We start from the raw sequence: 15,357 nt of genomic DNA on the forward strand, positions 1-15,357 counted from the left end.
GACCTGTTCTAGGAGGACTAAAGACATATATCATGAAATAAACCTTTTTGCTTGGTTTCAATGCTGCCTGTCCTTCCATAGCTGTCACAAGCAGATCAGATATGCTCTTTGGACTTACTAGATGACTGCCTCCACATAAAAGCTATAACGGATTCCAGAAGATTTCTCTACTTCTGGTAGAACAGTCATTACCAGTTTGAGAATCATCAAGGTTGTATCACCACAGTCACCATGGTGTTCAATTGCATATTGATTGTAGCATCTTACTAGAGATGGCAGGGAGGCCAGCATCTTCCCCATTCGAAATGACTGGTTCTTTGTTTGTCCTATCAGTTTTGGATGTGTTGAACAAGATGGAGTCTTTGCTCCAGTTGTTCAGCTCCATAGGGAGTACAGTGAACATGGCCAAGACTCTCCTCTAGCCAGTTCACTCCATCACATTCATATGCTGCAGTTTGGCCCCTAGTGTTTTGCAAGACTAAATTCCTCAAGCCATAGTACAGAAGACCATGTTACCACAGTCTTTACCAGGTGATGCCTGTTCCAAAGTCTTGGTATCTACTGCTGATGCTGCAGTTTGGCCCCTAGTGTTTTGCAAGACTAAATTCCTCAAGCCATAGTACAGAAGACCATGTTACCACAGTCTTTACCAGGTGATGCCTGTTCCAAAGTCTTGGTATCTACTGCTGATGCTGCAGTTTTTGATTTGTCATGCCAGGTTTACATTTGAGGGTTTTACAGTGGATGGCTCAATTTTATTGGTTGGAGCACCATAAGCCGATGTTTTTTTCTCATGTCTTTCCAATGATTTGAAGCCTCAAGGTCAGTGGAGGTGGAGTACTACCAAACTTTTCAGGCAATCCGTGCCAATTCTTAATGCCCCAAGCCATAGTCACTGTTGATGTGTGCTCCCTAGATTGGGTGTGCCCTACAATAGGCAGACTGTTCAGGATACCTATTCACAACAAGATCACTCGCATCAGTGTGGCAGAAATGACAGCTGCACAGCATACATTACTGGCATTCCGTAACCAGACAGAATTATTGCTTTTTCCCCCCACAACATTACAGTTGTTTGAAATGAGAGTGATCAGGGTGCAAGACATTCTTACCCAGTTTGTCAGGTAGTCATGAGAGCGTTGTAATAGGAAATGCATTTTTTCTGTTTAATTTTTACCTCAATGCCTGCCAGCCATCAAGTCTCCTTTCATTTGGACGTTGTTCATTTGCTCCCTTGCCCCCAGGATCAGGGCCAAAACTCTCTTTTTGAAGAGGTGCTTTATGTCCGCATCAGCATCATAGTAATGCAGTGAGGGCTTTTGCCCATAATGCCTCCCCCATACTGGTGCACACTCCCACAAAGCCATGTTGCAGACTGCTCCCAGTGATCATACTATGTAGCAAAGTCATTGAATAGCTTTTACACTTTCAAAACTAGACTTGAATTCCTGTTTCTGCTTTTGTTCCATACCTTGCTAACCCCTTATGCATATTACCGTCTAACCAAATGCATAATATTCTGTATCCAAAAGCTTAACTGCTATAATTCACTTTGGTTACTGTACGTACATATGTAATCCTTGTATTTTTTGCCTGTCTATTTTCTTCATATGCACTCCCTCTCCACCCATTTTTTTTTTATACACTTTGATACCCTCTCTTTGTATCATCCCATGGTGTGCACTTAATACTGTTTGCATATTATATTATCCTTAATCACAACAGAAGCATGGTATGACCTCCTCTTGCTGATGCAATTTACAGTTTACTTTTTGCCATGTCATTCTTGTAAATGGTTGTATTAATTCCACATGGGATTATTGAAACTGGATTTTATTTTCTCTCCATGAAAAAAGTCTATATCCAAGTATATTGTATATATCAAAGTATATTTGCAATACAAATTTAAATGTTTAACATCATAATATTTACTTGTAATAATGAGGAGCTTTACTTCCTGGGGTTTTCTAGCCAGTTGGACTATCCTGGTAAACCAATGTCAAATATATAAATAACATTTGGTTTAATAAAGATATTTCTTGTTTAAAAAAAAAGGGGGAGGGCAGGAGTTGAGTAATCATATTGTTCAGGTTATTTGATATATAGCAATATTTGTTTTGTGAAGTATAATGTTTGTAGACTTAAACATGAACTTAGTACAGTACATTTACTTTTATATGAAAGTAAATATGCCTATGTCACAAATAACTTGATAAAGATGTTTAAGAAAAACGTGTGTGTGTGTATATACACACGTGTGTGTGTGTGTGTGTGTGTGTGTGTGTGTGTGTGTGTGTGTGTATGTATGTATATATATATATATATATATATATATATATATATATATATAATATTTATAAATATAATTGTGTGTTCATTCATATATTTATATATATATATATATATATATATATTTTTATATATTTATCTTCATATATTTATAAAGAAATATGAGATATAGATAGATACACACACACACACATATATATATATATATATATATATATATGTATGTGTATATATATATATATATATATATATATATATATATGTGTGTGTATATATATATATATATATATAAAATTGGTGAACCTAATGGCGGCAGGCATGCACATTTGCATTGCCGCTCTTCCTTCAAGGGATTGTGGCAGTTTGTGGCTAGCTTTGCTCACACCCCCTCCCTTCAGAATAGGGCTGCCTTGTGTTCCTTACCAGTTTCATAATTTGTCATAGTCTTCTTCACAAATTGTCTTCAAATTCACTGGTAACAAAGAAAGTCTCTCATCTGTGGGGAACTCCAACTTGTGTATCTCCTTGGCAGACATCAGAATGCATCAGTTACCTCCAGGACACAGTATAATTAATAAAAGGATGCGTTACCCTCTGGACTATCCACTGCTTCAAGTACATTTACAAAGGATGTAGCTGCAGTGATAGCCTACTGCAGATTATAAGACATTCACATTTTTCCTTATTTAGCTGACTTGCTTATCTTTAAAGTGCCAGGAATCTCTTACATGGGTAAGAGAGCTTCTATGTAGACTAGGCTTCCAGGAAAAGATCCAGAAGTCTTGTTGAACCCCTACTCACAAAGATTGTTTTCCTGTGGTAATTCCTAGGTTCAAATAACCTTTCTTCTACAGGAAAAAGTAGATCTGTGTCTAGATCTTTTCCTGCATCCTATAATCCAGGAATGAGGAATACTATCAAATGTCCTATCCATGCCATACTGAGATTCCTCCTCTTTTTACAGGTTGCCATTATGGATTTGTTAAATAAAAGCTGATCCTTTGTTTCATGTGAATCTATTTTGTTCCTTTTCTTTTCTATGGCCATGATTGTTTGATTTATTGAAATGACTGTATACTCCTATCCGCATCAATTCCCATGTATAACTTGCATGTTAGGTTATTAGTCGATATGGTGATATCCAGGTTCACTTTTAAGAGCCGAGTATGAGTGTGTTTTTGTCCAGTTAGCCAGCCTGGTGTCCTTTTCAGGATTTATATACAAGTAGTTTTTATTGTAGGCTAATTCCCAGTACAAAGATGATAGTACCTTTAACCAAAAATTAGGCGCAGCATCTGGGCTTGGCATTTTCCACTCGGGAGCCTTTCTTAACTTTATCTGTATCTCTGTAGGAGTTACTTCATTCCAGAACATATCTTCTGTATGAGTCTAATTGTTCTTGTGCTATTATCTTTTCACCCTCCTTATTGTACTCAACTGGGTCCTAGATATTCCTCCAGAATGCATTACTTTCCTCTGGATCCTCCTAGATATTCCTTCAGAATGCATTACTTTCCTCTGGATCCTCCTAGATATTCCTCCAGAATGCATTACTTTTCTGTTTTGGTGGTATCTAAACTATTGCCGTTTTCTTTCCTAGCTTCCTGTAGAATTTCTTTGGGTCATCCCTAAACTGTTTGTTTTGTATCTGTTCTTTATTTTTCTCAGTGCATCTCCTCTTAGGGTTTCAGCATACACAGAGATTTAATTTGTTCGAGTCAGTGCAACTTGAATCCTGATCTGTTTTGATGTATTTTTGTTTTGGCTCCTTCGCTTTTCTATTTTTTTAGTTTGATTTCTTTTTCTGTATTCTTCCAGTAATGATGATGCTTTTCTTAACTGTTTCACAAGTGTTTCTAGTTGGTGCTTACAACGGTGGTGGTGATCTATTTGCCTCTAATTTCCTTTACTAATTTACGCTTTCATGATAATATCTGGTCTCTTACTAGTTTTGCTGCACAATTATGTATTCTGTTAATTTTTGTTGTATTGTGCAGATCTCTCTCTAGTTCCTATTACTTTAGTAGTGTGGCTTATTAATTTTTAACAGTCCATGTCTTCACTTATTTATCCATTTCTATCAAATCCAACAGGTCTCTTAAATTATTTTCTTCCTGATTTTTAGTTACTTCTGCGGTTTGTGCTACCAACTCTTTCTGCCTCTATGTAGAAAGATCTTTGCTTTGAATTGACTGTAACATTTAGTTTTGTGAAACGGCTTTACTGCTTTCAGAATTTAACTGAATTAACAAGTGATTTTTCTCTACTACTGCATTGCACCTCTGTCACTTCTTCAAGTTGTACTTGTTTTAATAAATGGCCCTTCTGGCCTTTGCATCTGAGATTCCCATTCATATCATTCATGTCATAATTGATCTAACACTTCATTGTCAATTTCTTCATTTCCAGACATCTTGTCTGGCTGTTCAATTTTTTTATTTTTTTTTTAACTTTTTGTGGACTATTGTTTATTGCCACAGTGGGGCCTCTTAGATAATCTGTCGGATCAGGGGCTAGCACAACAGCAAGCTCTTATTCTTGGGGGATTTTGCACTAGTTTTTCTAGCAGCCCTGGCTCTAGTGTTTTTGCTAGGGCTTGGAACTTTTTATCCCAAGAAGAGTGTGCCTAGCTGTTCCATTTTTCCCTTGATATATACCACAGTCATATCAGTTTTGCCTTGGTAAGATTTAGTTAAATACAGGCTCACCACATGAATGTACCAACCAAAGCATGAGGACTATTTCAGTTCAAAACTAAACCTCCATTTCCTTTTGTTTTTTACACTTATTTCTTCTCTCTGTTTAGGGCTTGAATGGAGAGATGAAACGAGCATTGGTCAGTATAGAACAGATGGCTTACTGTTTTCTCTTCTTGCAGCAAAAGGTCTACAGTCTTGCAGTCTATGGATGGCTGTCAAATGTGGTTCAAAAGTGCAGCAAAAAGTACAGTCTTGCAGTTTTAAGAAAACTGTCAGAAGTGAGACGAGGCTTATATGGCACTGCATCAGCACTCCACCTGCTTTCTGCCTGTCTTCCTAATGCCAGGTTAATATATTGTCTTTCATTGTGCTGAGAGAGAAGTGCCTTCCAAATCAGTAGCTGTGTGGTCCATTTAGACTACTTCTAGATAAGACTGATGATGACAAAGGTGTTTGTCTTGTTGAACCTTAAAACTTCACTTTTGCAGTGCCAAGGATCTCTTGATAATTTCACTGAAAATGGTTTTACCCTTGGACTTCTTGCCATCTAGAATTGTTTGTAGTTGCTGTCGATACAAGGGCTAATACTTCATGGTATTACATCCTAGATGCTTTGTTTTCTGGAGGTAAGACCAAACCTTTATAGAACCAACACTTTTATGCTAGGATGATTCTTGTCTTGAATTGTTTGATCACCTTTTAGCTAAACTGGAGTTTGGATTGCTGTGGTATATAATTTTAACTTCTATCATCTTGGGCGGTAGAAAGATCGACTTGGTCTCCATTACAGGTTATCACTTTTCCTTGTAGAAGATTGTAAACTTCATGGGGTAGTGACCAGCCTATGGCACTGCTCAGGAGTAATTGTTGACGTTTTTTGTAGCCTGCTTAATTTGAAGACTTCATGTCATCATCCTCCTCAATCTGGCTTCTTATGGCCCATTTCTTCACTGTTACTAGTCCTTCTCGGGAAAGTTCCAAAGTCCAAATCAGGATTCCTTGGCATTTCCATTATACTGTAAACTCAGAATTTTTGATTATGTGAAGGACTGCTCATCTGAAATATGTTAAATCTAGTTCTTTAGTGCAATTCTCAGTGGTCATAAATTGCTTTGTGTTTCTTTGTAAAATGGATTTTACTGTGGTGGCTAGAATGTCTAGTGCTTGGCACTTTTTGTTACGGCTGATCATACTGTTAAGATTCATGCTACCTTTTAGCATAAAATATGTAAAGCTGGTGATATAAATGTTTTAAAAGAAGGTAGATCTTTTTATTTAGTCTAATTATCATAACTGTTTTGTATTTGTTTTTGTAGGAGCTGAATGCAGAGTGTGGGCTGAATAACCGAATTAGAACTGTAAACCAAGTGCGAGAACTAGCAAAATGCAAAAAATTTGAAACCGTATGTATCCATGTGTATGTTTTAATCCTAACATAAAGCAGCACTTCTAGTGAATTGCGTAATCTCTTTCACACACCCATATGTATACTTACCTTTTTTAGACAGCATGTTGATGGCTGTTACCTTGTTTCCTACCTACTTTAAATTGTGTGCACCAGTACTGAAATATGTTTGCATAGAAACTTTGCTTTCCGTCATTCCTTCCAATGAACAGTTGGTTTCCAAAGTCTGATGTTAATGACTGCTGTTGTAAGAAACACAGTCTCAGGAGCAGTTCCACTGACCAGGGTAAGTAATTCAAGAGGTCCAGGTAAGGTTAACAAGTGATTTGAATAAGTGGCATCTTGGATTTAAGACCAAAAGAATATAGACTGATGCTCTTGGAAACTGTAGCACATCTCCCCGGGATAGGCTCTTTGGAAAGGATGTGGATGAATCCCTCTTGTCCCTCTGATCTTTGTTGGGAACCTTTCAGCTCGAAGAGACTAGGTAGTGCCAAGTGCAGATTATTTGGGTGTCAAGCATATATAATGGACTACAAGAAGGCTATCTTGCTGTACAGCATCTGATGGGGCCTTCCCTAAAGTAATGCTTAAGGTTATAGAGGCCTTATTGAAATAGGAGCTTAAATATTTAAGAGGGAGGGTTCAAACTGGTATAACTAAGATGACCATACCTCTCAACCTCTAAACAAGTCTGGAAAAGGCAAAAAAATAATGGGTGGTCGAAGGCCCAAAAAACAGGGACAGGTTTTAAGTTTATAGGAGTGATGGTAAAAAGTTGCTAGAATGTCAGAGTTTACAATATTATATATGTTCTGAAGGATATGAAGTCTGAAACTCATGTCTTGTTTGTTGTTGTCAGTCCTCCGTGATTTGATGGAAAACCACACATTTTATGAGGAACGGACCAAAAATAAGTGGCAAAAATCTGGACAGTTGAGAGGTATGAAGTTGATTGTGGAACTTGAATAGTGAAGTGAAACTGAGGACACTAAATCTGTAGAGCCAAACAAAAAAAAGAAATCTGGGGGACATGGTCCGTCACTGGAAATAATTTGTTTAATTAGATAAGCATGCTAGTTTGGTTGCTCTCTTGCTGGGAATGGTATGGAAAGTATTATACCAAACGGAAGAAGCAATGAAATAAGTAAAATTAACATGGAGGATAACACTAACCTGAGCAGCTAAACAAAAGTTACTGGGCAGTATAGAAGGCTGTGAAAAATAACATTTATTGCAACAAAAGTGCATATGAAGGCTCTGTGACAGAGGCAGGAATTCTGCCTGTACTATTGGTAAGTTTTAGGAATGCACTTTGGTTACTGGTAGGGTTAGCCTGCTACGGGGAAGGTGAATGACTGTTGGCCAGTTATGGGGTGAGGGTTCAGGGGAAACTGCTGCCTGTACAACCTTTACTAGCAGTCTATTTAAGAGGGGAAGTGGCAGGACATCATAATGCCATTGCACCCACCACTCTCCCAATGTAGGGATTTTGATAGACCTTCCAAACACTTTTTAAGGCTCTTGCTGCCTTATGTATCTCCTTATAGGAGCTCTTGTTCCTGGGTGGTACTAATGAATACCGCAGGGTTAAATCCTGGATTAGGCAATGGGGGTGCTCTCTTGGCAATATAATTAATTACATTTTGGAGTAGCATGTAAATAAGCAGTTGGGTGATTGAGGATGCGTGGGCATAGTCACCTGGGAGAGCAGCCAATGGGCAAAGTGGGCTGAGTAGGCAGAGACAGAAAAGTGCATGTGAAAGAAAATCCTAGTATCATGCCACAAATAGTGATGTTTGTCATCCGGAAGTACTGGTAGAACAAGATTGATGTGATAATAAACCTGCAGTAGTATTGTATAAGCAACTATAGGCGACAGAACTGTAACTGTTGTGAAACTCACGACAGACTGGAACAACAGGGATAGTAATAAGCTGTAAAAGTGGGCCAAAGGAGCGAAGAGCTGAAGAAAAAACACTTTTTAGGTGAGTATTTCTTAACAGAGATACAGATTGGCTTTCAATTTTACAGGGCCTTTACACCTACACCTTCTCTGAAAAAGACAACAGACACTTCAGTGTAGCCTGGAAAAGGACAGTGTAATCAATTCCCATCTAAATGATTATAAATTTATGTGCTTGTGCAGAAGGAGAATTCCCTGACACTGACAACAAAGGTTTGATTTAGTGACTTGTATTAGAGCTGGATATGGTGAGTTAGGAGGTTGGAGTGGCCAAAAACTATTCATCTTTTTTCCAGAATGATCTTGAGAGACTGAGTAGGAGTCCCCTTATTTATTTCAAGAGCATTTCCTCATGGAAGGCTGGAGCGAGCCTTGACCAGATGGACTGTCATTTTTGGCAAGTCTGAAAGAATGCAATATGGTACTTCTGCAGGATGTTTAGCATATGATAGCACACACTAAGCATAACATACTTTGCATATAAGGTGCACTAACTAGATTGTTTGGGTGTGGATGGAACAGTTGGGACATGGAAAAACTAATTCTGGCTATAGCCTGTAACATCCTTGCTTACAGATTTCTTACTGGTCTGTAGCTTCCTTCTGACATAGAATGACGGGAAGAGAAGTCGCCTGATATCAGTGCACACTCTAGGGCAGAAATTTTAATGTACAACAAAGCACAGGTGGAGGTGAATTCCAGGAGGAAAAATGCATTTAAGGATAGACATGTTGAAAGGGCCAGATATTTTGCCATCCTGTGTATTTAAAGGAGCTCATTGCAGGAACCCTTCAACAATTTCCACAGGCTTTACGGACCACCCATAGGTAATAGAGAGTTGCACAAGAGGAATGGAATAGTGTTACATTGATACTCTTCTAGGTATTGCAGGCTAGATGGCTTGTCTTTGGGTTGCAAAAGTGTAATGGTGAGTGTTCTGACAAGTGAATTAAAGGTCTTTCGGGAATAATTTGCTACTGGAAGATTTTTTTAGCATAAATTCAGCAAGGTTAATAAATTGTGCCATTAACTGGAGTACAAAGGTGATGGACTCTTTCCCCCCCCCCTCTTTTTTTTGTTTTGGGAAGCTGATAAAAGGTGGGGGTCTGAAATGGTGGGTTAGATTAGCAAGTGGCTAGAGTTGGGTAGGTTCTGAAGAACCTTGATCAGGATGAGCACTTTCAGAAGAGAACAGAGTGACTGATTCAGTTCTGCCAAGGGCTCATTAAGACATTAGCAAATAAGGGTAGGAGTAACACATTGCAGTGGAATATAAGGTAGTAGTAAGGGTGGGGTAAGATGCTTAATCTGTAACAGGATGTTCAAAATTATGCATATTATTTGGAATTTGGACTATTTCCATTGCATAGGTTAAACTGTGTGGCCAAAGTATTGTTTATTTTGCTGTCGGACCCTCCAACACACAGTCTAGGTTTATTCCCTTCAGTAGTAATGGATTTGATATTCTTGCATTCCACAGTTAAAGTTCATTGAATTTTTTTTTCCAGTGCACAGCTTTATTTATAGTCCAGATCTGATTGATGTATGTTACTGGGGTGACTGTAGCTTCAGTTACACTGACATTTGTTGCAGTGTGATGTATTTGTTTAAATTTTTATTCAGGTCTGCCATAGCTTTCCAGCAAGCAAGCATCTTTTTGGTTTTATGGCTGCAGTTGCCATCTGCTGGAATCCTTTAGCCCAGGAAAATAAAATCACTACTAGTCTCCAATTCTTCCCAGTCTGTTTGCAAAGAATTGGTAGGGTTATATTACTTTATTTGCAGCTTATGCATTTTCTAATTTTACTGTCACCAGCAGTTTCTTCAGCTCTCCTCACTTTCAGCAATAAGAATGGTATTTGTATATCGGAGGTTAATGCATCTCCTGGCAAATTTATTCCATCACATGGTTCATATAACTAATATTTTGTACGATTTATTCCACATATAAACTAAATAAGTAGGGTGACCGTATGCAGTCTTGCTGTATTCCTTTTCCACTTTGGGACTATTTATAGTTATTCATAGGTTCATAGGAGATTACTAGGCTAACAGCCAAAGATCCCTTGCAAGTCTAGCCAGTATTGCCCAAATTTTACCCCATTTTTGAACCCTAGGGGCTAGAGGATGGCATAGGTTTTTGCCTACGCCTTTGAGTATTTTACAGACTGCCGTATCTATTGATCCAAACTGTGCATGAAGCGAACCAGGAGAAGGGGTAATGTTGAGACCCATCCATCTCTGTTTTGTTCAAGTTGCAGCTGGATAAGGTGGCTCACACGCTATTTGTCTTGTGAATGTGCAACAGTTCCATCAGAGCTGGATTTGAGTGCCTTGTAGGTTAGCATAGGTCACCTCTTAATAGACAGTAAGAGGCAAAGGAGATAGGGCTTTTAGTCTATCTGCATAGGACATGTTTTTGACGCCTTGTATTTTCTTTGTGAGGAATCTCTGAGGTTGCTTCAGCTGTTGTAAGTTCCCGGTACAGTACATGCCAAAAAGTGCATTGTACTCCTTTTGATTAGTCTGATGAGAGCCAAATAGAGTGGAACTGTAACTTGAATCTGGATGCCATGCTTTTCCATATTAGATGTGCCATATAGGAAGACTTTCCTCATCACTATGGACACATGGCAGTCAAAGTTCAGGCTACTATCGGAGTACCAAGGTCTCTCGCATCCTAGACCCCCTCTAAGAGTTTTGCTATGAATGGTGTAATTTGCAGGTGTTTTTTGACTTCCCAAAGGGTATGATTATGCATTTTTTTTTTTTTTTTTTTTTTGCATTTAGTTTTTTAAGCCGTGGCTCTAGCACCAGTCATTTGTTTGAGTCAGACCCTTCTGAAGCATATCTAAATCATTAGGAGATTCAGTGATTGCCCCCAATTTGCAGTAGTCTGCAAACTTTGTCAGAGGCCTTCTGCAGTAACCTTGACTTCAGAGAAGTATATTCTGAACAAGAGTGGCCCCAGCATTGAGCCCTGTGGCACACCACTAGTGACTGGCCTCTTGGTGGATTTGGATTCACCTACTCTTAACAACATGTCTCCTGTAAGCCATTAAGCTATCCATCTGTTGAAGTAGGTATTTATGCCCAGTTGTTTTGAGTTGATCTATAATTCCCAAGTGGAGGACTGTATCAAATGCCTTTGCCAGGTCAAGGTAGGAAGTGTGCCGTGTTTTATCCTCATCCATGGTCCTAGTGACTTTCTCATAGTTCTCCACAAGATTGAGCAGGCATGATCCGTCCTTGTCAAAGATGAACTGGGTTGAATCCAGTGTTTGCAGGTTTCCTATATCATTATTTATCAGGTCCATAATTATTCCTTCCATGGTCTTGCATACAGCACTAGTTGAACTTATGGGTCTGTAATTTCCTTCGTCTGTTTATGATCCCTTTTTTGCAGAGGGATGACTGCTGATGTCCTCCACTCTACCAGGACAAGTCCATTGGCTGTGGTTAAACAGAGGTCCTAGTGGCCCTGACAGGTCTTGTTTCAAGCTGTTTGAGGCATCCTGGAATATCAAGACCCATCAAAGTCATGTTTTTAGCTTTAGAGAGTGCAGTGTCAAACTGTTCTTTGGTGATACCCTCCACCATTCCTTTATCAGTTATTTCTTGGGGTAACCAGAGGTGATGAGGAGGTGGTGAATTTTAGGATGAATTTATCAGCCAGCAGATTTCTGGCTGAGTATGTGATGCATTCTATAACCAATTCTGCACATCATCAGGTGTTGCCCTTAAGATTGTGGACATAACTGAAAAATGCCTTTGGTTTTCCCTTGGCTGGGGAGGCGTTTTCTTGCTTCAAAATTTGTTCTTCATAACTTAACTAGCTCCCTAATTTGCTTGTTTAGATTTATGGAGCTTTTGCTCTGTCATGCGCATTTGGTTTTATTTCTAGACAGGATTTTCTTTCTTTTGCTGTACAAACCGTTTGTACTGGGGTGCACCAGGGTGGCTTGTTTTTGTGGTTTGAACCTAGGCTTATTTCATTCTGGTACTTCCATTTCTATGCAGTTGTTTATGCAGTCATTCAGGAGTTTTGTGTGCCTCCGCATAGGCTTTTGTGTTTTCTAGGTTTGGGGAGCTTAGAAACTAGGTTATGCCATCACTTAATAGGAGGCAATTTGGCTTAGAAAAGGTCTTGAGGTTAGATGAGAGGTCTATTTTCATATTTGAAGGGAAGGCTGTTTTGTGACCTGTTTGGGGGGGGGCAGTGCTGTCCCATATTTGAGTGGTCTAGGATATTTCTACCCCTAGTGGAAGTGCAGACTAACTACTCCAGGGCATCTGCATTGACTAAGTCTAGAAATCTTTGGGCCTGCATGCTGTGGACGTATATGCTTCACAGTTAATGAAATGGATAATTAAAATCGCCCATAAGTATGAAATTGGGCTGAATGATGAGTGATTAAAGTAATTTCAGGTATAATGTATGGGTTTCCTGGTTTGTGGTGGGGGAACTGTAGCTGTCAAGAATATAGTAATGGATTTTTCCTATGGTTAGTTTGACGTGGAGTAGCTCAAGCATGTCCTATTGTTTGACTAGTTTTGAGGTGTGGTTAACCTTTCTTTACATAGATGCACCTCTTCCTTTTGCCCTTTCATGTGCAATAGGCAATCAGATTGTATGAAGGGCATTATAACCATACACTGCCAGAGTGCTTTCTGTGACTTTGAACCATGTTTCAGTATCTGCACAGACACCAACATTTCCCAGGATGAGTAGTGCTTTCAGGAAGTGTAGTTTTTTGTTGATACTCCAAGCATTGAGCAGAAATACCTTTAGCTTATACTGAATAGTTTAGTTTTTGCTGTTGGAAGGTTTGTCTGTTTGGCAATGCCTAAAAAAGGGCAGTATAGGTGTGGATAATGTTTTTGCCAATATCAGAAAGCCTAGTGGTGACTAAGACCATCCCTGGCAAAGCAACATGGCGAGTCAAATAACTATATACAAAATAATTGGGTGGCATGCTGCCATTGAGTGCAAAATTTGAATATTTGCTGTTACAGATGGTACATTTGTGTACATCCTGTTTGTTTATCATTCACACACTGCCTCAGTGGCATTGGGTTGATTCCCAAAGCTTATCCTACCTGGGAAGAGGAAGGGTAAGGATCCAGGACCCCCTGGAGAATGGTCTTTGTAAAGCCTGCTCTGAAAATTTGGAAACTATCAAGATTATAGTGCTTTGTAAAGGTATGAAGAGAAGATCTGGCTGCTGCCTCTAGAATTTCTCTCGAGTCCATTTTTATTCCAGTATGCCATCGAGGAGGATAAGCCTGTTGGAATGTGCCTTAACCTTGCCTGGAATAGATTTAACATGGTGAGGGTAACAAATAAATAGAGGACAAGCAATGAGTAGTCATTTCCTTAGACAATGCCCCTTCTTAGCCCCAGTAAACAGCTGCTATGCTTTCCTGAAGGACATGGCTCTGTCAAGGTAGTACCTGAGTTGCCTGTGCATCCAAAGTATGCAGAATCATCAAACTGGCAGATGGATAGTTTGATTCAGGATAAATTCAGAAATGACTCAACATGAAAGGAGGATTAGTGCGTAAAACAGCCCTGTCCTTGTGCAAAATCAGACACACCTGGCCCATCATGAGAGCCTGAGGCTCAGAGACTCACTTTGTAGATGTTGGAGCATTTAAGCAAATCTGTTTTCCAAGTGCTGAACCTCAAATTGGCCTGAAAGGCAGGTTCAAAAAGACAGTCAACTTTTCAAGAACAAAGTTGAGATTCCAAGGAGGAGGAATTTGATTTTGAGCAGGTTTCAAGTGCAAAGCACCTTTCGTTAATGGTTGATCACAGAGAGAAGATGGGATCCGTGGACAGACATGTTCAGACAGATGCAAGATGCACCATGATAAATGTGTAAGGTAAGCCATTGTTGAGTACTTTACATAAATGTTTTAAAACCAGAGGAGCAACATCCTACTAGGCCATCTGAAATAGTTGGAAACATCTTCCGCTTGTAAACTTTCTAGGCTCCTTCAATACCTGATGGACTTTCTTACAGAACATGTGTCTAGAAGGCATCTAGAATCGTCCAGGCAGTCATTAGTAACTCTTCTAATTAGGGTGCACCAGTTGGCCCTGACACTATGTCAGCAGATCCAGAAGTTGAGGAAATGGGAAGCTTATGGTACTTGCCCTTGGACAATTCTATTAAAAGGGAAAACCAGCTTTGGCTGGGCCAAAAGGGATTCGCCACCATGATCTTTGATAATTCTTTTTGAATCTTTAGAAGTACTTTGGGTATCAGAAATGCAGTGGTGGTGCTGTGGTATTTTTGTCACCTCACAGTAAGATGTCCTGTTCGATTCTCAGCTAGAGCGTCTTCTGGGTGGAGACATACATGAATGGGCGTACCTTCATTGAAGGTTGTGCGTCAGGGCTGGCAACTCGGCATGTAAAAATCCACTGCCAAGCATTAGCGGACCGGAGTTCCGCTGTGGCGACCCCTAACCGGGAAAAGCCGAAAGACTCAACATAAAGGAATATTCCCATCCAAGGGAATGGGAATGCTTCTGTCCCCCAAGCATGGCTGTGAAGTGTCTTTAACAGAATTTTTGCACGTGTCTGTTCTGAAAGGAGGTGAAGAGAACTGTTTGAAGTGTTTCCCAAATCTGGGCCAAATTGTAGACCTCTGTTCCGAGTTTCCATTTGTGAGGGTCGGTCTGGGTTCTGCTTAATCTGTCTGCCTCTATTTTGTTCTGATGGGACGTACAAGACCTGACTTATGAGACCTGAAGTATCCTAGAATGCTGTATGACCTTGTACACTTTTGTTCTTTCAGGTAACCATGACTGTGGTGTTGTCTGTGACCAATAAAAGGGGACCTGGAGAACAAAAGTGGCAAAAAACATTTAAGGTCTGAATCACTGCTAACTGCTCTTTGATGTTTAATGTACTTTGCAACATCTGAAGGACCCCACTCGCCTTGCACAAGAACTCCCTGGACACTGTTCCAACAGCAAAATTTGACTAG

At 39.5% G+C, this 15,357-nt stretch overlaps 1 protein-coding gene across 5 annotated transcripts in view; it reads left to right on the forward strand.

Annotated features, from left to right (window-relative positions):
- The window catches only part of TSC2 (TSC complex subunit 2), a 3,048,576-nt gene that overhangs the window by 51,763 nt on the left and 2,981,456 nt on the right, over positions 1-15,357 (forward strand). For all 5 annotated transcript variants that reach the window (XM_044089186.1, XM_044089187.1, XM_044089190.1 and 2 more), the window contains exon 3: positions 6,305-6,391. In XM_044089186.1, the coding sequence (XP_043945121.1) occupies positions 6,305-6,391 (87 nt within the window). The remainder of the gene's footprint in view (positions 1-6,304; positions 6,392-15,357) is intronic.

The sequence above is a fragment of the Protopterus annectens genome, chromosome 12.part0 (genome assembly GCF_019279795.1).
Source record: "Protopterus annectens isolate FY-2018-M chromosome 12.part0, PAN1.0, whole genome shotgun sequence".
In the NCBI taxonomy this organism is placed as follows: Eukaryota; Metazoa; Chordata; order Ceratodontiformes; family Protopteridae; genus Protopterus; species Protopterus annectens.